Source organism: Anas platyrhynchos, chromosome 4 (assembly GCF_047663525.1).
Source record: "Anas platyrhynchos isolate ZD024472 breed Pekin duck chromosome 4, IASCAAS_PekinDuck_T2T, whole genome shotgun sequence".
NCBI lineage: Eukaryota > Metazoa > Chordata > Aves > Anseriformes > Anatidae > Anas > Anas platyrhynchos.
The window spans coordinates 7255394-7283246 of record NC_092590.1 but is presented as its reverse complement, the minus strand read 5'-3'; the positions used below and the strand labels follow the sequence as shown (position 1 = coordinate 7283246).

Sequence of the window (27853 nt, the reverse complement as noted above, 5' to 3'; positions counted from 1 at the left end):
ATACCACAATGCAGAAATGTGGCCTTTCAATCACTATTAATCATTAGCAGCTGTTTGATAACCACTAATGGATATCTGTTCTGAGTTCTACTCAATCATTTCTTGAACATATTTCATGGCGAACACATTAAATTACTGTATCAGAAAAGTCATCTGCTGACCAGCTTGACTCTACAATAGTTTGGAAAGCAGTCTGAAGCATATCTGTTCAGATACTATCCTGTTACTCGTGCAGCCAACTTTTTATTCTCAGACACACAAATGGAGGAGACAGGATTTACTAAGAATTCAGATAACATTCTTTTTTTTTTTTTTTCATGGGACAACTGGATTTTTAAACCATTCATAGCATTAGGCTTTCAGCTGCCCTTTGATTTAGTTGGGAAAATGAAAACATACTAATCTTAAAATCATATTTTGCATTTTAGAATTGGTTTGCATTGATTCTGTTTTTCCTCATTTGGTGCCTATTCTGTTCTTTGTCCCACATGCCTGTTTGCTTCTCTCTCCTGTATTCCCTTTGTTTCTTTCTTCTTTCAAGGTCGTAACTGTTTTATTTCCTCGACCCAAATAAGTCACTTCTCTGATCCCAGTTCTACCCTGTGTCAGAGACAAAAGCTCTTACACTGGTCCTAAGCAAAGCTCATTCTGAATCTGGAGCTGGCTCCCCCAACAAGTGGTGCCCCAGACTTGCAGCATTTTAGGAGTTCCCTGCCTGCTGGGCACTCTGCAGAGCTCTCTTCCTTGCTCAGGCGGGATGGGGCTGGTTCCCCAGATGCCCTCGCTCCTGTTGCAAGTGAAACAGGGAGCCCTGCTTGTACGAAGTGGCAGAGGAGTGGGACAGTTACCCCCAGCTGCAAGGCTCAGGGGTGGGCATCTGATTTCCTCAAAAGACCAGCCAGCTCTCACACGCAGAATTAATCTCCAGGTTTGGGCAGGCAGGCATGCAGTGCCGGGAAGGAGTTAGAAAAACCACTTCCTTAGTCAGATGGATGGTTTCTGCCTTGGCGTTATAAAACGTTCGTTCACACGTTGCTTTTTAGGTGACTGGGAATGCAGTGTTAGAGCAGCGTGGAATGACCTTCTTCCCTTTCCCTCTGTCCTCAGGGTGCATCGATTCTCAGGATGCTTCGAGACTGGATTACGCCGGACCTCTTCCAGAAAGGGTGTCAGGTACAAGTGGCACCTAAACATAGCAGAAAGGCTTCCTCAGGTGGCAACAACAAAGCCTTTGTGCAAAAAGTCAATGCCAGAGGCTCTCTGTCAGTAGCAGAAATATGTAACTCATTTCAGTACTGAGTGGACAATGCCAAGGGGACGCTCCACACTCCCACAGAATGGGAACGGGAACTGCAGGAAGATCTGACAGCCCATCAGTGAGGTCCTAAATCCATGACAGCCGATAACAGAGAAATTTCCTCAACCCCGCTGTTTGTCCTGCTGTCAGCTAGGATCCCCTCACTCAGCTGTAAAGCATGTCTGAAGCTTATATGGCCTCAGTCCTGCAATCCACCCAAACCCAATATGCAGGGAGACTCTTGCAGATGGAGGATCATCCAGGCCCTAAGACCTGACGGAGCACCCTACCCCAGAGAGCAGAATTAAAATGTGGTGATATAAAATTGCATAAATTAAAAATGGGATAAAGGAGCCCCCTGAAAGGTAATCTCACCCTCTGAATCACCATCTAACATCCCTGAAAAGTTACAGTGCAGATTTACCAAACTTGCTCTTAGCTCCCCTCCTTCTAGAAAACACTTTTTTGGCCATAACAGGAAAGTTGCATTTTCCTTGTATTTTTTTCCTTTCATATATTCAGTCAGGACAGTTGTATAGTATGGGAAAATGCAGCCACCTTGTCCACAAAAGACAAATACTTCCTCTTTACTCAGAGCTTCCAAGAACACAAAAGCAGGTAGCTGAGGCTAACAGTGAGACAAACAGCACCATCTACTGACTAAACCTCACCAGGATCCAGTTAACAGGGTAGGAAAACACACTTAACGACAGGCAGGTAAGGCTCAGGATAGGAACAGTGTTTAGGATGGGCAGACACTTACCTAAATACCATTTTTCCTCGTAATGGCCAGTTTGATCCCAGCTTAGAGGTGACCAGCCTGTCCTGCTACAGGAGTCCCCAGGTCGTGAAACCTGCAATAGCTGCCTCCTCCTAACAACCTCTTTCGTTAGACAGAAATTTGCAACGGGACACAATGGACACACGGGTGTCCATTCAAATAAAACGCAAAGAACTCTTCAAGTACAAATACGTGAGTCACACTGGAACTTGCTGGTTTGCAGCATTACGGGACACACTGGAAGGCAAAGGAGCTTTTTCGGATGAATGTGGATCCATTGAACCTCCCACGGTAGCACAGGGGGGATGTGCTGGGGAGCTTTATGCACAGAGCCAGAAATATCTCTTCAGCGAGCAACTTTATCTTCCCTGATGGGACTTTGGTCTTTGCCGGTTTTCTCTTTGAGATGGACATATTTAAAACAATAGTTCATAAGAAGTGAAGTTATCTCCTGGGAAATTGATGTATTTATGTCTGTCTATGTACGTAAAAATCAATCATACCATATTATGAGTGATTTAAAACATTTCAATACTTTCCCACCTACAACATTATCACTAGGAAATACTTTTTATTCAACAGAATGACCTTTTCAGTATTTCTCTGAGGACCTTCTCCGTGTTTTCAGCATGTGCAAAGCTACAAGGATTGCTTAGAGCAACTGTCTGTCTCCTGAACTTAACAAAATAAGACAACAGATTTTTTTATTATTATTAATATTTATTTTTTCAGAACAGCCTAAAATATTTGTAGCATATCCTACAGGAACCCTGTGTGGTGAATGTTGCCGGTAAAGACAGAGAAATACACCAGTGTATTAGTAACTCAAAGTCCCTCCGGGTTCAACACACTACCCCCACAGATATTCTGTACAACTGATCCTATTTGAATGTGTGTATTGTTTTCATAGGAGAAGAAAATGAGCTGATAGTATTTTCACAGTCTTCTACCTCTCTCTAGGTATATTTGGGGAACCACTATTTCCAGAATGCCAAGACAGAGGATTTTTGGGCAGCTCTGGAATCGGTATGTTTTGCGACAATCAAACCCCACTAATACAAGCTTCATATCTCACCCTGCTGATTTCAATTTCCCAACCTTTTTTTTTTTTTTTATTCTGTAGCTCTTCTGTCAATGAGCGATCACAAGCTAGGCAGCTTCTCGGTATATTCCAACACAACTCATTTCTAGCAAGTATAAATTATTTCTTCAGTTTTGGCAGAAGAGTGTGAGGAGTGGAGTAAGAAAAAAAAAAAAGGAGGTCTTGTTAACAAATGGACTGCTTCTGTAGCATCTCCCCTCCGGTCCAAACTCATTTGATGGGTGAAAACACTCCACATTCACCACACAGTTACATCCCATATTTCCCTTCATCTCTAACAAGAGTCATCAGCTTGAAAGCTCTCAACAGTATCCATTACCAAGAAGTTTTGGCGCTTGTCTCCATCTCCAGCTTCTGAGTCCCAGCTGGGTCATTCTCTGTGCCATCACTTTCTGCTCTTTCCTTTTTCTTTTTTTTTTTTTCTTTCTTTTTTTTTCTTTTTTGTTTTGTCTGGACTTTTCCTTTCCATCTATCTCAGTGGCAGCTTTCTCCAACTCCTGTCTCTAGTGTAGAAGTTCGTGCTCCACAGTAGGGACCAAATTTGATTTTACTGTAGCTGCTGGTGATAATAATGTCTTCTCCTTCACACTCAGAACAGGGTATGCTGCAAGGTAACTTCTGGCATTGAAGAAAAGACTCTTTATATCCTTTCTGACCTCTTCTGTTCTTTCCTCAGAAAAAAATGAGAGACTAAGAGCGTGCCTCAAAAGATATTCACTATTTCTTGTCTGCGTTAGTAGCTAGTCTCCTTGTCTCCTTTCCATGTACTTCTCATTTGCTCTGGCTGTGCTCAAGTTTCTAGATCATTCCTTCTTGCAGAGATTGTTTTGTTGTTTTTGTTGTTGTTTTTCCTCTTTGGCCTGAGTTTGATTTTTCACTGCAACCTTCTCCCACCATTCACAGACCAGTAACAAAGCTGTGAGCAAAGTCATGGACACATGGACTAGGCAGATGGGCTACCCTGTACTGGAGATGGGAAATAATTCAGTATTCAGCCAGAAACGTTTCCTCTTGGATCCCAGTGCAGATCCTTCTTCTCCTCCCTCCGCTCTGGGGTAAGAGCCTACTGTAAATGTCTGTCCAAACCAGGTAGAAATACTGTAGAGGTACGTACCCTCTTTTACTGATGTGAAAGTAGGCATTTTAATGCACATTATTGGTAAACTTACTCTCAGAGCTTGTTTTTAAAAGAAACTAACAGGAATTAAGATGCAAATATTTCAAATTTAGCACGACATCAGACCTTTTTTCAGGGCTTCATTCTCAAACACAGCAGAGTGAAACTGGACAGGGTCTCTCACAAGATCTCAGTCCCATGCATAGACAGCTCAGATGACTGCAAGGCATCTACTGAGCAACTACAAATTACTGTCTGCCAGAACAAAGGAAAATGGCACAAAATTGTCTTTGCCCAGAAACCAGATACCATGAACCAGGTATCTTAGACCATGAAAGCTCATTCCTTTTCTGGTATGGCAGGGGATGTACAATATATCACAGTACAGGGTCTTCTCTACATCTCTTAAAAACATGAATTCCTGCAAAATAGCTGGTCATGTACAAATGATACGAAACCTCATCAAGAGCTGTTTTTTTCCTCCTGTTTAGTTCGGGGTGGTTTTGTTTAATTTTAACCATATAAACAATAGTCAAAAATAGCTTTCTCAGACTTAATGCATCCAGACAACCAGCTCTAGATACACATCTACCCTCTTCAAGACAGCTGGGATACTGAAGAGAAGCATATTTATTAATTACCAGATGACCAACTTAAGGGGAGATGAACCCTGCCTGTGGGGTGGTGGAACAGCATGGAAAAATGACCCTGCTACACCATAGCATTAACCAACCGAGTTACTGTTCCAAACTGACATTGTGTATATTCTTAGCCAGCCTCAATTTTGAGGCAATGCAACTTTGCTAATGCTTCAGTGAAAAAGATTCAAATTACCCCACATTAGGAAAGTTTTGCTCATTCCCTGAACTAGCCCCGTACAACTAAACCAGTAAAAATTGCATGTATGAACATGAACCAAGTCAACCCAAATGCATTTCCCACTAGCTTCTACTAGTTATTTTAATACAAAGAGCAAGAACAATGAGAAAGCAAAGAAACAATTGTGTTTCTGCTTTAAAAGAAAACACTTGAGCAATGGGAAGGCCCATGGCATTGGCAGTTTTGGATAGGTATCAAAAGAGTCGGGATGAGATTATTAACCAAGCATTTGCAATGTTGTACTTCTCCCAACACAAGCAGAAAAGTTTGCTGGTTTTGAAGCACTACTAGCTGCAAACTCCAGCCCTGTGCCAGATGAAGACTGATGTTACAGACTATTCAAACAAAAATTACCTCTTTGTGTTTAAAATCTTGACTTATTGCACTATGCTCTGAGATAGTAAACTCAGAAATCTGACTTTTGCCTGACTTCAGGACGTACAGTACCTTGCCATTTGTTATTTTTTGAGAAGAAATCCCAGCATGGTTCCTACCTTAACCTGTCAAGAACCTGAGCTGTGCACTGCGCCTGCCATTTCTAAAGCAATAGGGAAATTTGATTCTCAATGTGCAGTTTTTATAAATGACTTAGAAATGAAATGCAATAATAATACATATCAGTATGCTGATGTTATCTATCCTGGGACAGAGTTACTCCCTTGCCTAAAAGTCCATTGAAAGCCATTACCTCCTCCTTCAACCCTCAGAGATGAGAGTGAGAAAGGTTTTAAAGAGATCCTACCCCAGACGGGGCCAGCCCACTCCACATCTGGATGCAGGGTTTTGATTTAAGCAGTGAAGACTCCAAGCCTTGTATATGCTTTATTCTCTGAACCCTGCAGGGATGGTATCATAAGCTGTCTGCTTGTTTCAAGTTTGTTTGGTTTGAAAGAGTCCTCTGCTGCATGCTGGCACTCAAAAGAAATAGAAGTTTGAGAGCTTGTGCTCTTACAATAGTGCTGCTGGGCAAATATGTAGCTGCAGCATAGCATGTCAGGAACACGTCCTCAATGTGCACAATTAAGAGGACATAGCTATTGTATCCGATGTTCAGCAAAAGTATTTATGCATGTAATCTCAAGAACATGCAAAGAAAGCTAAATAAAACCCCCACTACTAAATGCATTTCCAAGCACTTTTTTTTTCTTGTCTTTTTTTTTTTTTTTTTTTTTTTTTTTTTTTTTTTTTTTGTCTTTTATGGGCTTTCTCCCGAGGAAACACAATACTGAGGCTTCTGGCCAAACAATAACCTTTCAAAATTCCACAGCAGTAAGCTCCATAAGAGTACTAGTAAAAACTCGAAGTGTATAAATCTGTTAAAATGTTTTTGTTTAGAAGATACAAAACAATAGCTGATGTTTCTTCCTGGAGGCAGCAGGAGATGCCATAACCCTCATTTTGGTATTTCCTAGAAGTTAACGACCAGTCACTTAATCCAGGGCTGTAAAGAAGGCTCACGTTTCCCTGTAGCACTTGTCACCAGGGCACTTCAGCTGGAATAAATATCCCCTTGGGATGGACTGCAATGTTCTAACATGGAACAAAATAGCTTATTAATTTTAGCAGCCCTATGTTGGTGGCACTACAGGTGTGCCCATGGCTTGCTCTGCTCTCCTACTTCTCTGACTGTCCGGTCATACTCTTGGTCAAATGTCTAAGCGTTGGGCTGTCCTCACTCAGCTTGGACACAGGGCATAGCCCAGGCTGAGAAGCCAGCACTTGGCCACTGGGGGTGTTTGTGGGATTGAGGAGCAAGAGGTAAGGTCCCATTTGGCCCTCAGTCCTTTACAGTCAAGGAATTATGGTTGTCTCAGAGAAGGAGAAGAGAGAGGAAATGGCAAGAGGTCTTACTGACTGTGCAGCAGTGGTTGCTTAAGCTTTTTCAGTTTTCCCATATGTAAAAAGGGTTTAATAACACTTAACCACTTGTTTCAGGTGCGCGTTATAAAGGTTATCTGGTGTCTGCAGAGAGCCCTAGCCATATTAACACTGACATGAACCATCCACATATAATTATCTTTTACTAAATTAATTGGTGTGTGCCCTGCTAGATTATTATCTGATATGACATACAGATACTACTTAAAGCTGCGAGTTCCAGAGTTATGATAATAAACTACACGGTAGAGTACACCAGAAATTCATCCACACAATCTCTCTCTGATTACAGGTAATTATTCTCTCCAGCACTGTTACCAAGAGATGAAGAATGATGTATTCTGAACTGCCCTAGCAGTTCCACTGATTAAAAAAAAACTAATAAAATAAAATAAAATAAAATAAAATAAAATAAAATAAAATAAAATAAAAAGAGAGAGAGAGAGAGAATCTGGCAGATTGTGCAGACATAATCAAAAAAAAAAAAAAAGCTGGGGGGGGTTTACAAGGGGTATTTGGTATATTTATATGTGCATAAATACACAGTTGGCTTCATGAAACATGGTGCACGCATTAAGCCCATTAGAAGCATACACTGGAGTTTTGTTTTTAGCATTTGATTTCAAATGTCATTTGATTCTTTTTCCCTTTAAATAATTTCAGCTACAAATGGAATATACCAGTGAAATGGGGACTGGGGAATTCAACAAATTATACTTTGTACAACACATCAGATTCTGCAGGTAAACTTCCCCTACTCTTTTACTAGCAATGCCCCGATAAAGCTTTTCAATGTCAATCTTCAGCCTAATCACAGAGCTCTCCATTTTAAATTTAAAAACTAGCTAGCCCCAAGTAATTACCACAATTCACTATTCTAACACAAATGCTGGTATTCATTAATGTCTATAATAACTCATCTTTCCTCCCAGCCATTTATAATAACAATAATTGTAATTATAATAATTATAATTGAGGTTTGGATCTCATTTTGATGTTCACTGAAACCAAATACTACTTTTGGAGCCAAGACATCTCCACTAAGTCCTATGCCGCATAAGATGCACAAACTGATCACTGTTGGTTTGTTTTGCAGGAATTACAATAACATCATCTCCCGATTCTTTTGTGAACGTGAATCCAGACCACATTGGATTTTATCGTGTGAATTATGATAATCAAACCTGGACCACGTTAAGCGCTCTTCTGCTCAACGGCCACGGCGTGAGTGTCATGGCATTAACTTGTCTTGTTGGTCTCTTACAGAAGTCTGTAGAGACGGTTTGTATCAGCAAATAATCTATACATTCTTGATCACCCTCTTCCTCTTTTCATACAGAATTTATCAACTGCTAGCCGTGCAGGGATTTTGGATGATGCCTTTTCGTTAGCAAGGTAAACTAATTCCCCGCAGAGACTTCAACACAGTTTTTTCACTTTCCATTGCCTCTTAGAATTAACTCAGGTGATTGAAAGAAAAATTCTGATTTTTTTACATTTTGTTTTGTTTTGTTTTTACTTATATTGTCATTTCAAAAGAACAAATACAAGTATGCATTGGTAACTTGCAGTACCAACATAGTCGAGAGAAATGCTCCCTCTCTGCTCAGTGGAAGAAAAAGGAGGAGTTCTTAGAAAGGGGTGCTTTTGCCATGTAGGAAGCAATGATAGAAGCACTCCAGAAGAAGCCAGGTGTCCAGAAAATCAGAGGTATGCCTACAAGGCACAGCATGGCATTAGGAAATTCCCACCTCAGCTACCTTGTTTAGAAACTTGCTTAGAAACTTCTAGCTCTTGCTCCCAGCCATGCTGATGCAGATAAACTTTAGGTGAACTCTGTAACAGCCCATTAAGTCTGAAGCTCCTCAGCCTTTCAGGATGTCTCCAGAACTAGCCATTTCTGTTGTGGGACAGGATTTAATGTACTCAGTTGAGGGCTGCCCACTTGTGGGTGCACTGGGCTGCTGCACAACATGGGCAGCTTCTCATTACAGTGAGAGCTCCTGCAGTTAGGCATTGACCAACAGTGGTTCTCAGTGATCTCTTTGGAAAACGCGCTCCACATTACACACCAGACTGTTTCCCCCTGTCAAAATTTATTATTTCGGACCTTCTAAAGTGAGTAGCCATCTAGCATCTTAAAAGAAGCGAGTTCTCCAGACTCATTAAAATAACAGAAGTTATGTTTTCTCCTTCCTCAGAGCTGGACTTGTGAGTTACTCTGTTCCCCTGGAGCTCACAAAATACTTAACAAATGAAGAAGACTATTTACCTTGGCAAAGAGTTATATCATCTGTATCTTACATCGCAAATATGCTTGAAGACGAAACAGATCTCTATCCCAAGTTTCAGGTGAAGCAAAAATACATTCCTGCAGGGCACTACTGGATCTGACAGTTCAGGATCCGTAATGGCAATAATATTGAAGTTCAAGTGATTTTTAATGTTGCTGAGCTATCAGGATTTACTTGTTATTACTGCACTCAAAAAAGTGCTGAAAGCTGCTTAGTACCAATCTCAGAATTCCCTGGATCAATTCAAGTCTATGTACTTGGAGGAAAGAAATGATGTCTAATTTAATGGTCACTAAGATAACTGTCTCCTGAACTCAGGAACTCAGGATTACCCCTGGGGGAAAAAAAGAAAAAAAAAAAAAAAGTTTGGTTTTTATTTTGGAGAATGGGCAAAGTTCGAGAGAAGCAGACTCTGCCGTTCTGACTGACTTTGCCCTCCAGTCCTACAAGCAAGAGTGTGTGAGCATGTTCACATTTGACATGCTGTGGAGATCTGGAAAGATTGTGTGTGTGTGTGTGTTCGTATTACTTTTTGTTTTAGAGATGCTAGTTCTGGGAAAATGAATGAGAATAACCTATGAAGATAAATACGCTGTTCTTTAATAAAATCTATACAAATAACCAAACTCTGTTTCTACCACAGGAATATTTTCGCCATCTGGTAAAACCCATTGTGAATAAAGTGGGCTGGAATGATTCTGGAGACCATTTGGAGAGGTTGAACAGTCTTTCTTTCTTTCTTTTTTATCATATTATTGATGGATTCAAAGAATGCTAAGCAGAAGGAATATTTCTCTCTCTCTTCCCCTCTCTTTCTTTTAAAGGCTTCTACGTGCATCTGTTCTCGACTTTGCATGCAGCATGAATGACCCAGAGTCTCTGAGCAACGCTTCTCAACAATTCGAGCAATGGCTACAAGGAACAACGTGAGAGCTCATGTTTTTTTTGGGGGGGCTGGTGAATAACACTGCCTGTGACGCGGTCACAGATCTCAAGCAGGGAAGGGGGAAAAATCTTAAAGTGCTCTTTTCTTTATGCTAGCATTGCTGCAAACCTCCGACTCCTGGTATATCGCTATGGGATGCAGAACTCCGGCAATGAGTCATCGTGGAATTACATGTTCAAGATGTACCAGGATACTTCATTAGCACAAGAAAAAGAAAAAATGCTGTATGGCCTGGCGTCAGTGCGTAACATCAGCCTTTTGGACAGGTGATTTACATACACAAAGATTATCCTTTCCCTTGAGACGCAACTATTCACCGTTTGCTCCTTCACCTCTCCTCTCTCCTGTGCTGTCATTCTGTCAGGTTACAGCATGAGGAATGCAACACGGTTTCAAGCAGTTATCTAACACCCCCCACTGAGGTTGTACCATAGTAAAAAAAAAGCCTTGCTCCTTTGGTGGAAAGATGTTGAACATGTGGTTGTTGCTGCATGCGATCATCAGCCTTCACTCTGCATGGCCACACCAACCCCTTTAAGCTTATCTGATACCTTTGCGTGCAGTTGTACCACAGAGCAGAGCCGCAGGCAAACATCTTCACTGGGACCATACCCCACTTTGCTGGAGCCCTGTCTAAATATCATAAAAAGGAGCAGTGTCTGCGTGAATGAGACCCAAGTTTAGACAAGATGAAACAAGGAAGTACAGGAGGTTCAGGAAGAGCAAATAGAAGTTAGAGTAATTAAAATAGAGGTCGGAGGCAGCTGTATGCATAAATTCTTGTGGCCACAATAGCCATAACCTAAAGCCACTCTACAGGTAATCACTGACATGATGAAGGCATGAATTAAGTATCTAGATCAACCTAAATTTGCAGAAAATAAAGAATCCCTCCTAAAGCAGGGAAAATTTGGCTCTTAATTTATTATTAAAATACTAAGGGAGCGAAAAAGAACAAATGGGTTGACAAATTGTTCCTGCCAGCTGCATATAGCAAAAAAAAGAGACAAATCATAATCCCAACACATGACAGCCAAAGGCTCTGCTGCTGAGAAGCCATGAACATGCTCCTTAGTGCCCTGCAAATGTGAGTGCTGAGGGATCCCCCCTCTGTAGCCATCAAAACTGTGTTCATTAAAAAAAAAAAAAAAAAGATTCGGGCTATTTTTAAGTAACTTAGAGGCATGAACTCTGCTTCTTTTCTAAAGAGATGCTCAACTGTCCAGGTTACTTTCAATACTCTATGATGTCTTAATACAGTTTTCAACAGGTAGTTATGTTTTAGATTGGTGTACTTCACCATGAAAATGCTTTCGACAAAAATAATGTTCCCGCTTGGATATGACTGTACATTGTGGTGGCAAATGCTTAAGAAACACAGGCATTAGCACTGCATTATTTCTCTTTGTCATCAGTTAAGTCTGCATTGAAAGTATTAACTTATTATTTGCTTTCCCTGGTAACAACCATGAAAGGCACTGATTCTGACGGGATTTCCTTTAGGTATATAAAATATGTTTACGACACCAACTTCATCAAAAGACAAGATGTGTTCACAGTCCTGAGATACATCTCCTATAACACCTATGGGAAAACAATGGTCTGGGACTGGATTCGGCTTAACTGGGAATACTTAGTTGACAGGTACGCTAATGATCTCACGGAACAGTTTATGTCTATGGGCCTTCCTCTGTTGTCACTACACAGCCATAATCACTGGCCTCTACTTTTCTCTGGAAAAGCAAAGTTTGTGAGTTTCCTTTCATTTCTGTAAAAGCAAGCAGTTCTTCTGCTCAGCTGCTTTTCATAATGAAAACCGAAAGCATAACCAACACAATTATAGCCACCTTCTGTGAAAAAGTACTTGGCTGCTAACTCAAAAACCATTCTTTCCCTAAATGACCATTACCGATAAATGGTGATGAAAAAGTACAGAAAGTTCCCTAAGCCTGTAGAAATCTCTTGTTTTGGCATGGAAATGCTCTGCAGTAGTCAGTCATGTCTCCACTCTGATGTAGAGTTTTCCTTCTGTTGATTTCATAACGAGAAGACAGTGTACAGAGCAGTAATTTTAGAATTAAAACCCTTCTGGTGGTAACAGCAAGCAGCAGGAGGTACAGACGAGCAGTGCAAGTAATACCAAACCTCTTAGTTTTGCTCCTCCCTGCTGGAGTGACTTCCCTCTCCTTCCTTCCCCTTTCTAAGTGCTGGGTGAGGGCACAGAAGCAGAACCCACCCGCTAGCCTAGAGCTGGGAACCAGACAGTGTATCGCTAAGCAGTTCATTCCGCAGCAGGAGATAGACCTGGGAGGACCAAAATGTCTCGAAACACCCAATTTCCAGTGTGAGACAATAAACCATAAATTAAAATAATAATAATCCCCAAGAAGAAATCATCCCGTTACTATGAGAACAGTATAGATATTCTCTAGCAGTACCATTTTTCACGTGTTTCCAAAAATGATGAAATATGGGTGAATGTTTTATTATAGAGCTGTTAGAAGTTTAAGCTTCAGATAATTATTTCTGCCTTTTATTTAGAACAGCTTTGCATCAAACATTTTTTTTTTTCCCCCTAGGTTCACTATAAATGACAGAACCCTTGGCCGAATAATAACCATCAGCCAAACCTTTAACACCGAACTCCAGCTTTGGCAGGTATGGTGCCAGCACTTCTCTTGGTTCCAAGCCATCACATTTTAAAAGCTACTGGTCAAAAAAATGGACTTTTTATTCCCTAAGTATCTAGAGCAGTAGGAATTATTGTAAAGCTTTCCCAGTGCTACCAGCCTGAGCTTAAATTTTGCTCTCACCCCCAACTGCACTTGATCAGGTCCTGGTAAAATCCTACTTGCCCGATGGTGGCGTTATTTGCTTCATGCCAATTCTTTTTCTCTCTCTTTTCCAGATGGAAAATTTCTTTGAGAAATATCCTGATGCTGGGGCAGGAGAATCATCCCGGAGTCAGTCAATCGAGCAGGTGAAGACTAATATTCAATGGCTGAAAGATAACAAGGAGGAGATAGAAAGATGGCTAGACTCATGGAAAGGCTCTTCAAGATTTAGTTAAAAATACCAGGCCCTCATTCTGGGTGTGCAGATCCTCGGAGATATTTAGCAATGCGGATTTCTCACCTAGGTACCTTAGGGGACCGAGGTCTGATATTTTTTCTGCAGCCACTCAGGAGACCACTGCCAGAGCAATGTTTGTGTAGCAGCTGATCCTGGATCCTGCCAGCGCTTGTGCATATGAATAGCTTTATATTTTGAGAGATTCATTTGCCTGAATAAACAGGACAAATATTTCAAGTTACTCAAGGCAGAAATGATGGCAGAATTGGGGTCCTTGCTTATCAAGTGTCTCTCAGGCCTTCCATACACCACTCTGAAAACCTACTTTGTGGTTGATACAGAAGTACACCTACCACACTCAGGGATTCCTTTCAATGTGCACCTTGTGGGAGCTTTGTTCTGGAGAAAAGGGAATTAGGCAGTGATTTAAACTTTGTCTGAAAATCGCCCCCTATATTTATATTCATTTAAAAAAAAAATCTACATTTGGGATTTAGCTTTGCATTCTTGTCCTACAGAAAGGCCAGTTAAGCTTCCATCTCCATTGATTTTTGAAGTTTAACTACTGGTACACGAGGGATCGATATTATCAGCTTCTTTTTCAATGTTATTATTTGGGATTCTGTAGCTTGGGGAAGGGGTTGTCTTAGTTATTTTTGCCTTATTTCTAAATCTTGTCAAAAGAACTTGCGGCAGCCTTTACTGCAAACAAGACAGATGGTACTTGCTGTCTCTTTTCTTAGGGAAAAATAAAATTTAGAAAATCTACCTGAAAGTCTCAGTCTCTTTCTAATAAAGTGGGAAAACTGCATGGCATACAGAAAAGCAGCCATTTCATAGCCCAGCTATGGGGTACATATAGCTTCAGTGACTTTTAAGGGGAAAACATTTACTCCCTCTGAGCTGCGTCTTGACACCGTACAGGCAGCAGACGTGAGCATCAGCCCCTTCTCCCTGGTCTCCTGGGTGGAAAGGAGCAGCAGAAGGGAAGCAGCTGGAGCTGGACGCCCTGGGAGCAGGACCACAAAGCATCTCCCCGTAGGTAAATCTGGGAGAGGTGAGGCACAGCTGTCTGGAAACTGCAGTGAGACGGGATGACAGAAGCATGGAAAAGCACTTCTCTTCCTTTTAGCCTGCAAAGGAAAAGCTGGAGATGCTGAAGAGGTGTCTCTGATGTACAGAAATGCTGGGGAACAAGCTCTGCCCGCCTTTGGGCTGCTGGTCTGCACAGGGGGCTCCAGAGAAGCACATATAGTGCCAGGTGGAAACAAACACTTTACCCTACTCCCCCAGGAGATTCAGGGCTGGTACAGTTTTGGGCCTCTCCCTAGATACCCAAACAGCTGCAACAAGCCCAGACTGATCTGGTGACCAAGTCAGCCGTCCTGTCAAAGGAAAATGTCAGCAGCCACTTGCCTCCCACAAACAAAACATGACAGGATGCTGACTAACAGTGGTGACGACTGGCTACAGGCACCAGCTTCTCTTCAAGGCCAGGAGGCAGCAAAGGGCCAAGCAATTTCTGCCGGGTTTTCTTATTTTCAGATTGATACACAGAGGACAGCGAGAGTGAAGCAAAACTACCAGCAGGTCAGCCCGTGGGGCTGGCCTCATTCAGCTGCCTGCTCGGGAGGAGATGTATGGGTTCGCCTCCATCATCCTCCATTTTCAGTGAGTGAATTGGAAGCCCAAAAAGCGAGTGACACCTCTCTTGGTGTCAAGGTTTGGTCACCCCACGCTGTAATGTTGTCAGGGTGTTGTTGTAGGGCTGTAGTACGTACGGTCAGCCCACAGAATTTTGCTTGGGCTGCAGGTGCTGCCTGTTTTAGTGGTAGGTGTTTAACTCCTGCTGACCGCCATGTGGAACAAGGCAGAACTGACACAAGGATGCTCAAGCAGCCAGCTCAGCAGTTTTCCCTTTAAGAGCAGACACTGAAATCTGGCAGAAAGAACTGATTCTTTAACTGTGCCTATGCTTCTGCCTCAGTTTGCTGTAGGAAGAAACGTGTGGCTGGGCTAAGATTAAGCAGTTACCTTAAGAGATTTCTAACCTTTGTTATATGTAGGTGCTGCTACCATGGAGTGGGCTCAAACTTGCCTTCCTTGTTAGCTACAGGGGTAGGCTCTCATCAGGGAAAGCACAAGAAGGCACAAAGATTTGCTGCGGTGCTGGAAAGCTCTAACAAAACCAGCCTTCATCCCAAACCCACAGACACAGCACTATGCAAGACAAGGCACATATCGGTAGTACCGTGCATCGCTGTTGCAGAAAAAATCAAAAAGGTCAATCAGAGAGAGACAACAGAAAAATACCACTAAGGCAAAGAGAGAGCAGGAAGCCGAGCACAAGCCTGAGCAAGAACTGGGCGCATGACCCTGCGTGCATGGAGGAGAGAAGGATTTAAAGTAGTGAACCAAGCGATTGCCTCCTGTCATTGCAGTCCTGCCCCACTCAGGAAGACAGGAGGACCACGTGCAGCTTTTGTGCCTGAGTGGTACTTGATCAGAGAGCCATTTGGCCAGTGCTTGGGTGCTTCTGATGTTACAGAAAGGTTTGTTGGATGTCTGCACTGATCTTAAGTAGGTAGGTGAACGTGGAAGTAAACCCAAAAGCCCCAGAAGAAGGCTGCTTTTATAGCACGATAAAGGTTCTGTCAATTTTAAATAATGGTCTCTAGATTATGCGGTGCTCTTGCTACCCTAAACAGTTCATGGAGAGTGTAGTGTATGGCATGTGCCTCTCTCAGACTGTTTGTCCTAGACGGATAACAGATCTGGTACATGCTAAATCTTTCGGTCAGGAACTAGTGCCTTTACAAATGGTCTGTGATAAGCTTAAGAATGCCAATTGGAAACTGAATCCAAAGAAATGTGAACTGTTTTAAAAAGAGATAATTTTCCCTCGGTCATTCGATCAGCGAGGAAGGAATTTCCACTGATAAAGCCAAGTGAGGGAGTGCAGAACTGGCTGGCCCCTCAGACCCGCACAGCTTTGGAGGCTCTGCTGCTGCTGTTGTACCGGAGCAAAGGCTATTGCATGCAGAGAGGTAAAGAAATGCTTTGAGTAACCAAAGTGCGGTGTGGTGGACTTAACGAGGGGCCGCTTGTGACTGTTGTAGTGTTGCCTTACACCAGCCCTACAAATCTTTTTCGTATCAGCCACAGCTGTGTGTCCTATTGAGCCTGAGCCTGTGTGCCCCGCGAGGCTGTACATTTGAGAGGCACATGAAAATGCTTTATCTTGCTGATTCAGGTAAAGAAAGGACCGAAAACATCGCATTGCTGCACAGAAGAAAACAAATGCCAAGGGCTCTACAACTCCCCAGCTGAGTCAGTTTCTAAAACAGCAGTTAAGATCACTACACAGTACGCATACATAAAAACCACCATGCGCCCATGGTATTTCTCTCTGTTGAAACAGGACATGATTAGGAAGGAGCCCTCCAGTCATCCTGCAACGACCAGTGCCATCTCCTAGCTACCATCACGTTGGGTGATGGCATCTGCCAGCAGTCTGGGGGACTCAAGGCGAAAAGTAGCTTGTAGAGGGCACGGGAGAGCCCAGCCAAGTGGGATCAGAAGCACAGAGCCTCATCCCATTGCTATCAGCAGCAATACTCTGCTGTCAGGTTAAGACTTCATCTTGTGTTGTTATACATATCCAATTATGAAAGTTAGTCAAACAAGGCTGTGTTTGCTTTCCCTAGTGTTTAGGCAGTTGACCTGGAGGTGTTCCAACTTCACACCCACATTTACAGCACCTAAATGTATGCCTGTATGTGGAAAACTGGTACAGGAACAGACAGCTAGATGAGACTATGGTGTTCTCCAGCTCACAGGTACCGCAGTGACTCATACGGCGGCTCAGGTGTCTGAGCATTTCCAAGGTACATTCTGGAAAAAAAAAAAAATCTATTTATCAAAGCACCTGAATTGTATTAGGTTCAGATAAATCTGAGAGGTTCTGGCTTCACAGAGTATATTCTAAAGAGCTGTGAGTGCAGAACAAATCCTGAGAAACAAGACCATGGCACAGTGTCTGAGAGACCCTGCTCTTAAGTAGCACTCACTAGCTGCTTCAGTAATCTCTCACACACAGAAATCTTTTCAATATCAACCCCCTGTTCTTCACACACTGATGTTCAGGGATTTCTGTCTGTTTGCTGGTGGTTTAATGATGCTGAAGCAATGTGTACAGGTGGTTTCAAGAAGCAGGCAGACAGGGAAAGGAAGAGATCCAGGCATGAGAGAGCACTGGAGTCTAACTCCACAAAAGGGAGGCTGGGGATACAAGATTCTTAATTTTAATACGAATTAAACATTAATTTTAAGTAGATGGTGGAGTTGTATGTGTGATATCTACTGTACAACCTTTGTTTTAGCTTAAATTATCAATGCTAGCTTTTCTTTGGAGATGGATGAAATGCCCAGGTGACTTCTAAATATCCTTTCCAGCACCTTGAATTTTTTTTAAACAACTTGCAGTGGACAAGAGTCTAGTCACAGATATATTTTCTTCCAGGGAGTGCAAGACCAGTTGCATATCATGAGGTCCTGCCACAGCAGCTTTCCCATTCTGCATTGTCTGTTGTCAAATTCATTCAAACAGCTTGGTGAAGAAGCCAATCCAGCCAGGAACTGCATATCACAGAGCTACAGATCTCACACCTGTAGCAGGTCTGCAACTTCAGGGTATTTTCATGTCCTTTGCAAAGAGGGAGCCCAAAACAAAACAGCTGCAGGACACTCTTCAGAGGATAGTCACTGTACCTATAGCCAGAGAAAAAGTTGCAGGATGTTATGGCAAAAAGTTGTTAATGCCGTAGGTCATGTTCTTATGAGCCAAAATAGTTGCTGTGGCAGTCTAGGAGGCAGATTTTGCAGGTGTCTGGTGGGCAGCCAAAACCAGATTTGATTCATTTATTTTAGCAAATGCTCTCTTTCAGCAAACTGAAATTACGGCCCACCCAGGTTCGTTAAGCAAGCTCAGATGGAGAAAACACTGTGGACCTGAAGCTACAAAATCACTGATGAAAAGTCATCAGCTCCCTTTTTCTTAGGCTGGAGCACTTACAAAGAAAGCAAGCAGCTCAAGGCTCGGTTCCATCTCCTCCACAGAAATGCAGAAGAATTCTTCCACATGACAATATCCCAGGCCTGGTCTTTCAAATTCCCACATGGTACTTAAATAATAGCCAGGACTAAAAGCAAATGCGTAGCTTTCTAGTTTGGTCCTTCACATGAGCATCTGAAAACACAGGAATGCCAGACTGCTACATTTTATTATTACTTTAAGTAAAGATGGATGTCCTCAACAGAGACTGCTAGTAAGCTCAGACCTGCATTAATAGGCCCTACGCAAATACAAACGTGTAGGATCGAAGTTGTAGAGCACAGCGGTTTGAGCAACAGCCCGAAAGGGAAGGCATGCGGTTTGAAATTCTCTCCAGCAGACACAATAATTCACCAAGTCGTCCACCTCCTGCACAAGGTCTCCGACCGCTGCACGTAAGGGGCGTTCCTCTGCTCTGGCACTCTGGTAAAGGCAGCCCCTCTTGTACTTTACCACTTCACGGACCCCAAAGCAAAAGGCTGAGCCCTGTGGAAGGGCACAGTTCTGTGTCAGGCCAGGCAAGATTTCAGCTTTTCGTTTCCCCTGCCCAAAACAAAGCTCCATTCAAGCCGCACAGGCTCACTCCCCTCCTCCCTAGTTCAGGAGAAAAACAAACAAACAAAAATGTGCTCCCCTAGCGAGTGCCCCAAAATAACATGACTGCTGGCTTCACACGCGGGCTGCCGAGCTTCCCGGCCAGACTGCAAGGGAGGAAAGACAAGCTCCAGGCAGGAAAGTGAACCAACACAAACTGGGAGGTGAACCAGAGCAAACTACACCCTCAGGTATCGGCCTAGCCACAGAACAGAAGCGCACAATTGCGCAATTTGAGAAAGGCCGATGCAAGCAGGGGCAGGTTTTCATCAACACTGAGTCAGTCACTGCTTTATTACAAACACGGAACAGCCAGCAGAGCCAACAACACGCAATTTGCATTGGAACAACACAACCTAGGGGAAGGTCAGCCCCGGCAAAGATCAGATTGCAGGAGAGGGAAATCAGGTAGGCAGCCAAACAGCATGTCGTAGTTGGCATCGGAGCAGCCTGGCCGGAAAAGTCAGGGCTAGGATGAAGGACGTTGTTCATGTGAGCACGCTATGCTAACAAGCCGATACAGCTTCCAGAGCAGAGCTGGTGCCTCCTGCTCCGATTGCTCCGCACATCAGACAGACTGCTCCCCACGGCCGCATCTGTACGGGCATGATTACAATGGAAGAGAGCAAAGAGAGAAGTGTTTGGTCATCTGTGCATTTGGAAAGGCTGGAGAACACAACATCAGTCCAAAACAATCTGCTTATTCTGATCTGATGGACGGGTGATTCCACTCGGGAAAAAATTAAAACCCAAACATTTCTGGAGTACCTTCTGGGCTGTCCAAGTGAACACAGAAACAATGTGCAGGACAGGGGATCGGAGAGGCATTTAAGTTGCCAAAGTAGTTTGATAGACATGTCCTGGTGACACACGTCCTATCCTGGGTGTTGTTTGTTTAAACATGCCTATTTTCAACATTAACAGCTCTGCACAAGTTATTGAAGAGTTCTTGGCAAAATACTGAAGTATTTTTAAAATTGTTTGAGATGTAGCGCCTTACATAGGAGATGAATGCAACCCATCAAAGACAAATCAGATGGGGAAGATTAGGACAGAAAGAGTAAGCACCAGAAAACATATTAGAAAAATAATAGCATTTTGCTATGGGAAAGGTATTGCCCCCCAAAAACATATATCAAAGTAAAACATAAACTTGTAGTAAAGTAAAAAGTAAATGTAGTAAAAAGTAAAGTAAAGGTAAAATATTAAAATATTTACTACTATAATTAAGAGCTATTGCTCAAATACATCTTAACAGGTAACTCGAAAATTATAATCTATTTTCTGTGTGCACCAGAAAAAAAAAATGAATATGGTGATCTGGGAAATGTGGTTTGTCTGTGCATTTCCTAATCTCACAGGGTTGTAATAGCTAGAATGATTTTATGGTTAAAAGGATGGAAATAAATAGGATATTCATGCAGAAGCATCATGGAGATAGAAATGAACTTTCTTCCCCTTGGAAAAGGAAAACAACAACAACAAAAAACATACTCCTTGGTCGAAGACGAGAACATGCAGTGAAAAAGATTTTCCTATTCTTATTTCTCCACAGTGTATTAAGAGCATCCTCTAGTGACGGTAAGCAGTCATTGCATTTAATTATAGTTGCTTTAAGACAGCGTGCTTAACTGTTGGAAATACACCTTAAGAAAATAAAGCTGTCTTAAGGATCTTAGGAATAACACCAGTCATTTATGCAGGCACTTCCAAGTAACACCACGTAAGACTACTTAACCTAGAATAAATGACAATCGTTAAGCTAAAATTTGTAATCATACGAGTCAAACGAATAAACAACAAAAAATAAAATGCCTATAAGATAAGGTTCTATGTTGCTTTTGAAAATTTTGTTTAGCCATTCAATTCCTTAGAAACTGCTGGAAATGCATGTTCCAAAAAATGCAGGGCACTACTATAAAGGACCAAGAAGCCAAACACTCAGAACCTGACAGTTGTAAAGAACTGGCTTGCACGCCTGTGCTTAACAGGCAAATCGAGCTTGAGAGTGATGGTTTTTACCTCAAGGAGTTGTTTTCAGCCAAAGAAAGTTTTTTAGCAAAAACAGGCAGGTGTTATTTGCAGTGATCAGAAATGCACATAAACTCAGACCATTCTGTGCCAGGTATTTGTTAGCTCTTTCCACTTACATCACCTGATTTCTTAAAAAGATATTACATCTCCTTGCAAGCTTGACTTTCTTTACGAACATACACGTGTGTGTGTTTCAGGGGGCTTTGGAAAAAAAGCACCTGCCAATGCTGTGACTGGATAACCCACTGCACTCAGCAAAACATGATGGGGCTGCAGCAGGAGCCGTGCTGCTTGCAGGAACAGCCTGTGGCGTGGCAGAGCCTGGGCTGAGGAGCCGCATCCTCCCCCAGAGGACATCTCCTGTCCAGGACCACGCCGCCCAGCTGCCAGTAGCCCGCAACAAAGCGCTTTCAGTCTGAGCTCAGTATTTCCAAAACAGGTTTGTGTTTGTCTTTTTTAATCCATTGCTTTTAAGATTGATATGTTCTTTCATTCCTCGCTGAAAAGAAGTTAAGAAATATTTATTTAACAAACCTTACCACCTGCCTTTAAGTCATTATGTCATTTACAGAAGAACAGCTCAACCATCACTGTCCATGGCTGTTCTCCCACAAGTATGAGTCTGCTTTGACCTCTGAAGAGCCGTTCAGGTGAGCTGAGCTTTGCTGTCAGAAACGGGACCCACGTTCACCACTTTGTTTGCAGCCCTGGCAACTGTGTGAGACTTCTGTGCTGTCATAAAGGGGAGGGTGAAGAGCAAGAGAGAGGCTGGGAGACCAGGACCCGCAGGGGGAAGAGCCCCCAGCCATCATTCACCCATTGCCAGCAGCGCCAGGCAGCTGGCAGGGCCTCGCCATGGTGCCTCGGGGCACTGAAGGAGAAGGGCCCCTCGCTCTGCTCAACAGCCAGGAGGGATGTTGGAGATGAGTTGTGCTGAACAACTCATCCTAAAGGAGGGGCGTCGAGTTTGCCCTGTCAGAAAAGCAAGCATGAAGCACGCGGCTGCCAGCACTCTAACATGTCCGCCCTCCCATATCCCTCAGGCCTGCCTCTCCCACCAGGTGGCCTTTCCCTGATGTGGTCCTGGGAGGGCCTGTGGCCTTCTCCAAATCCTTGCTTTATTACAGTTGTGCTGCACAGAGGTTGAATTTTTACTCTTTTAAAGAAAAAGCCCCTCCCTGGGAGCATGGCAGAGTTTTGGCCTTGCCACTCGTGGCAGCGGGCCTCATCTGGTGGCACCTTCTCGACAGGTACCAAAAGGAGAGCTAACTTTGTTTCCTTTCCATGTCTTTTTGCTTCAGGGGTCTTTTGAAGACCCTGCAAAGTTAATATTTTTTACTTTGAAAGCCACTGGGTGTAGGGAGGTGTCCTGAAGAACTCAGCTCATATTTGGAGCCAGGTCAACTTTTAACTGGATTTTCTTTATCTAAATAGCCCAGAGCTGAAAGAGGAGAAGGAGAGGGTGCTGGCAGTGTTGTTTGTATGAAACTCATCCACAGCAAAAACTTCAGCATTCGGCGAGCTCGTGTGGCTCTCCAAAGGCCTGCTGGTTAATTGGCCTGCTCTTTTAGGGAAGGTTTTAACAGTGTAGGAGGCATAAGCCTTTGTAAATAATTTTATCTTAAATGCAGAAGGCCTTATTGAGCAGTCCTTGCTCGGGGAAGGCTCCTTGTAAGCTTGTCTGGAGCAAAAACCAAGCGAGGGGCTGAGGGCTTGCTGGAGCAGCACGGAGGAGCTCACCCAGGCCGCCCCCCGCCACGTCTGCCAGGCATCAGTACTACGGCGGTCTCACTAGAGGGAGCAATTTATTTTGAAATATTAGTCAATATTAGCTCAGTGCTTAGCTGGGCCACCAGTGGGTCAAAATTAAGAAGGCTTTTCTGAAGCAAATAGACATTTTAAGATAAAACGACAAGGGGAATGGAGAAATGAAAAGCCAGTTCTAGTTAACACTCCTGATTTCTGAAACAATGAGTTATGAATGAAAAAAGGTATTTATGCAACATGCAGAGATGTTTTTCTGTGTTGTTTTTCCTGCTGAAACATCGACAGTAGAGTTTTTGTCCCTGTTTCCAGTAGAGAACCTTGTTTTCAGGGATTGCAGATCATTTTGGTTGGCACTTGCTGTGAAGTTTTGTGCCTTTACTTCAAAACATGCATAGAGCTATTCTCTTTTTATCATAGGTTGTAAAAGGAAATCAATTCCCAGATGCATCGAGATTTTTAGATGTATCGCTAGCACTCAGGGTCTGTCAACATTTTCACCTTAAATCATTATTTAATGTTGAGTCATAAACACTTTTCTGTAAACATTTATTTAGTGCCTGACAAGGTCTCCCCTCTGAAGCGGGTGGGGGTGGTATTGCTCCAAAAAACAGGATTTTAAAATATTTTTAATGCTGTCTTTAGCGGACATGTTCTAAATCTGTCACGATTCAATGCTTGCCTTATTCAAAGTCTATATCTGGGTAAGTTTGTTCTGGACTTGTATGGTGCCTAGCACAGTGAGGTTCTCAGAGACCCGAGGCACCGAGGCGTAAGCAAATAATACAGATTTAATACTGACCGTGTTTATGCAGCCTGACCCCAAGTACCTCTTTGCTCCCAGGTCTTGCTGTCTGCCTTGGCTACGCCTTGCCTCTGTGTCAGGACAAAATGTGGGGATGTGGTCTCTCTGCATCTCCAGAATTAAAAACTTTGTGCATCTGGGGGAGTGCAGAAGCTGGCTCTTTGTTTCATTTACTGAGCAGAGTCACTGAATACAGAATTTCTGAATGTGTTTGCTTCAGCGTGTTTTGGACGCAGCCTTTAAAAGCCATAAACCTGCCATTCAGTCAGCTGAAGCAGAGCCTTCTCTCTGTGGAGCAGCAGCCGTGTGATAAAATTTGAAGGGCTGGAGTTGAAAAGGTCCACATGTGCGTGGGCACATTAACATAGCTACCCCCTATGCTGTGTAAAATACGGCATTAGAGCAATGTTATCACTATTAGAAGAAAGTATCAGCACTGAAGTTACGTTTGGTGATGATGGAGGCTCTGTGCTTTACCCGAATAGCGATCAATTTTTATTCTTCAGATCTGAATTGTGCAGCTAACAGACTACAACCACAGCCTCGCTGCATTTCAGGAGGCCGTCCGCAGGCAGGATGGAGGTATGCGCTCCACACTAGGCGCTAGCAGCATGCTGGTACAGAGAGCATGATGTTATACTTAAGGAAGCTGCGCTTGCGATACAGCAGGATCCTGGATCTAAGGGCCATTTATCACAGCGTAAGGAGCTGAAACAGAGCCTGAGGAAGGGAAGAGGAAAAGAAGGGCTGTGCGATGTTTATCTCCATCACGGCCTAGAAAAATAGCCTTTCTTTTACAGTCATGGACATTTTGCTGTCAAGAGAATCAAATCTCAGTTTTCGCTGGAAGCTTTTAAAAGAATAGCAAACACAAGGAAATGCAGAATTAGAGCTGCCCCCGAATGTGATTGAATAGTGGGAGAAAATAACTTTTTGTAGTCTTAATCTCTACTAATCCACCATATTTTTTTTTGAGTCCAGACTGAGATTTTCTGGTAATACTTCACACACACACACACAAAGTCCTGTTTTTTTCTACTTGCCTTACTCTACAGGTGAATGGAGATTTAATAGATGTGGCGTCAGGCAAGGAGGAAGTAAATCTGACAGACCAAAAGAACGTGACTAATAATCGGTTCATACGGAAAGCCTTTTTGTTAACACTGACGTAACTCCTTTGCTGAGTGAGCAGGGAAAAATCTATTTGGTTCTTTCAGCAAGGTACTGCAGCGCAAGCTTAACTTTAACTACATGAATAATGCCACCAACTGAGTTCAGTGTTAGAAATTTAAAAATATTAGCAGCTTCAGTTAATTGCTCAGGGATCTCCCGCTGTTTTGAGAAAATTTCCAGAAAGAAAAATCTGAATACCAAGGGAAGTTTAAAAAATTTAAATAAAGATGGGCACAAATTGCCTTCGTGTGTTACCCCCCTCCAGCTTTCCATCATTCCTGGTGACACCAATCACAGTGTGTCTATTTCCATTCTCTTCATTGCATGTGGTCAAACAGTACTGATGTGACCAAACGGTTGGTAGTACATAGAGCATGTCACATGTGAAAATGTCTTTAGCAGCATAGCTCAACTCAAGCAACAGCAACAGCTTGAACTCTGATTTGCTTGATTTCTATTAATGAAAATCCAGAGTGCCTAAAAAAATCAAGTTCTATACGTAAAGTACAAGCATATTTAATATGTAATAAATCCATAACATTTTCTTGTCTATTTAATAAGCAACTTCTATTTGGACCAAGGCTTGTTGGGACTAGCAGCACTGTTTACAGGACAAAGTTAGCCCTTAACATAACAAATTTATGATTTTATTCATAATCTAATGTTTCTCATTAATGTGTGTTGCCAGTTCAGTGGAGACTGAGATTCTTAGCGTGACAGACATTTTCATAAAACTTCAGACGGCTCTCTATTTCTGTTAGTTTAAAATGTGTGTTATTGCATGTAGAAACAGAAAAGTTACATTAAAAAAAAAATACTGCTCATTGTATTTTTTACAGTCCTGAATTTAAACACAAATTCTTGCCGTCCCCACACGTGGTTGGGGGGAGAGAGAGGGGTTAAGCTTTCACATTCACCAAACTACACCTAATTCACACGGGCAGAGTGCTCTACAAAACCCACAAAGGCATCAAGTAATCAATTCTTTAGAGGCAAGTGGGTTCATCTATTTCTGCTACAAGAAAAAGTTGTGCTTTGCAGAAAGCCCTTTGCCCTTTGCCATGTGAATTAGCAGTGCACCGCTGGTAATCTAAGTGGATTAAAGAAGGGTAAAGGCTCCTGGCCCATAAAAGCCTGCTCTACAGGTAGATTTTGTACAAGTGGAACTGTGTCGGTTGCATGGGAGACTTTGGGGGGGGAAGCACTGGGGGGTCTTTTAACTGCATCTACAGCTCCTGGTATCAATTCACTTACAGTGGCAGGAAGGTGCTTGCAATTCATTCCTTTTCCTGGCGAGGAATAATAATACCGGTATGGGGTCTTTATGCGGGTATAATGGCAGACACGACATGGGGGAGAGGGGGAAGGCTGTGCCGCTGCCCTTACGCCCGAGCGGTCGGAGCGATGCAGCTTCTGTGCAGAGCTGGGGCCGAAATGGTGGGTTCCCCAAGAAAGACAAGAGAGGCAGTCTGCAGCTATAATGCACCGGGCTTAAGAGTTTTGCTGGTGAGCATATCTAGGAGCTTGGCATGCGGACTAGATAAATGTTTAAAAATAAGCCTAGTGCCCAAGCTGACGAGCTTGTGCCTTCTTGAATATATTTATTTGAAAAAGTAAATGGGTTTATCTGGGAGCCTGCTTCATTTGACTCCGGCTCTCATCAGAGATGTAACGCTGACTTGCCTTTTTCCTTACTCACCTGAATATTTTTGGTATCTGGAACAAAGAAGATAAAGAGGGTTGTACTCTATTAATCACGCTTGTCTTTGTTCTCAAGCTACCTCTCTTCCTTCTATCCCTCCTCCAAGCACACCTCCCTTGCCAAGTCTTTAGCGAAAAAAAGTAATCGCTGCTATATTCTTCCAGGGACTCCAGCACTTACTGGTACAACATGTAATACTTGTGTCTGATTTGTTTTGTTGGTATCTGAATGGGAGCCAGTAAAAAAAAAAAAAAAGAAAAAAAAAAAAGAAAGAAAGAAAAAAAATCACATAAAAATGGAATTTTATAAATAACAGATGTGAGCTTTTTTATGAAAAATGATTGGTTTTGAAAATGTTCAGAGTTTTTAAGGAAAAAAATCTAATTCTGTTTTCATTTTCTTTTTCTTTCTTTCTTTCTTTTTTTTTTTCTTTTGTTCCTGACTCTATTTTCCTGAGGGTAGAGGGTGAATAAAACTTTCCTGGTGAAGAAAAGAAAGGAAAAGTATTGTCTTTGTTTTTAACTTGGTGAAATGAGCACAGAGAGGCTAAAGTCAGGAAGTTTCCACAAAACTGGGATAGCTCGGAGGTGACACCCTGTTCTTGGGGTACTCACTGCTACATGGTACAAATCCTGCTGCTATTATTTACCAGCAACACATCTAGCAATTACTTCCATTGGATTCAACAGGGCTTCAAGAAAGGATTTTGAAGAAAAATGTGGGGTTCCCTTCTGCCAGCCTTCAGGAGCTGGATAGCTGATTCCAAAAACTGGATTCCAAAAACTGGTAGCCTGTCCTGACGTGGGCTGGGGACGTGCCTGGGACCCACGTTTGTGCTGTGGAAGTCTAAACCACTCTCAGACCTGAGCACGTAGGCACAGTCCTGGGTACCAAAGGCCTCACAGCAGTCGATCCAGTCCCTGACTGATGAGCAAGCCACTCGGCTGAGCTGCTTTCAATTCTCTTTTCCATGTCAACGAGGATGTCCTCTAACTACAAGCGGTGCCCTCACCTGCCCTACCCATGCCGATTGCCCTCTGCTAGTGCTCACAAACTCCAGAGGGGATGCAATCCATTGGGGTCCCTCTTAATGCCATGGAGTCTGGGCTGCCTTCCACGGTCCCCAGCTGGGCACGGCCATCCACCTCAAGCTCTCTGTCATCTCTATGGAGAAAGCGCTCAGCCCTCAGTTCCAGCCTGGCCTGGGTATCTTAATCCTCTTGGCAAGGGCAGCATTACATGCCCCTTGCCTGTGTCTCTCCAGATGCCCACCGCGATCTGCCTCCCTGCTGCGCTCAGCTG

The 27853-nt window shown here is 42.9% G+C and overlaps 1 protein-coding gene and 2 long non-coding RNA genes across 3 annotated transcripts in view; 2 read left to right on the top strand and 1 right to left on the bottom strand.

The window, feature by feature from the left end:
* ENPEP (glutamyl aminopeptidase) overlaps window positions 1-14134 on the top strand; it is a 33861-nt gene extending 19727 nt beyond the window's left edge. The window contains exons 8-20 of the mRNA XM_005019846.6: window positions 1108-1173; window positions 3039-3104; window positions 4084-4235; window positions 7718-7797; window positions 8151-8278; window positions 8394-8449; window positions 9256-9406; window positions 9992-10065; window positions 10173-10274; window positions 10390-10560; window positions 11798-11938; window positions 12874-12952; window positions 13203-14134. Coding sequence (XP_005019903.4) covers window positions 1108-1173; window positions 3039-3104; window positions 4084-4235; window positions 7718-7797; window positions 8151-8278; window positions 8394-8449; window positions 9256-9406; window positions 9992-10065; window positions 10173-10274; window positions 10390-10560; window positions 11798-11938; window positions 12874-12952; window positions 13203-13364 — 1428 coding nt within the window. The 3' untranslated portion in view covers window positions 13365-14134. The remainder of the gene's footprint in view (window positions 1-1107; window positions 1174-3038; window positions 3105-4083; window positions 4236-7717; window positions 7798-8150; window positions 8279-8393; window positions 8450-9255; window positions 9407-9991; window positions 10066-10172; window positions 10275-10389; window positions 10561-11797; window positions 11939-12873; window positions 12953-13202) is intronic.
* The window catches only part of LOC106017192 (uncharacterized), a 39958-nt gene extending 15772 nt beyond the window's left edge, over window positions 1-24186 (bottom strand). Inside the window, exon 1 of the long non-coding RNA XR_011808802.1 lies at window positions 21647-24186. This is a non-coding gene — a long non-coding RNA (uncharacterized lncRNA). The remainder of the gene's footprint in view (window positions 1-21646) is intronic.
* Window positions 21322-24307, top strand: LOC140002393 (uncharacterized). Its single transcript, XR_011808803.1, has 3 exons — window positions 21322-21546; window positions 21679-21757; window positions 24183-24307. It is a non-coding gene; the product is annotated as an uncharacterized lncRNA (long non-coding RNA).
* The last annotated feature ends 3546 nt before the right edge of the window (window positions 24308-27853 follow it).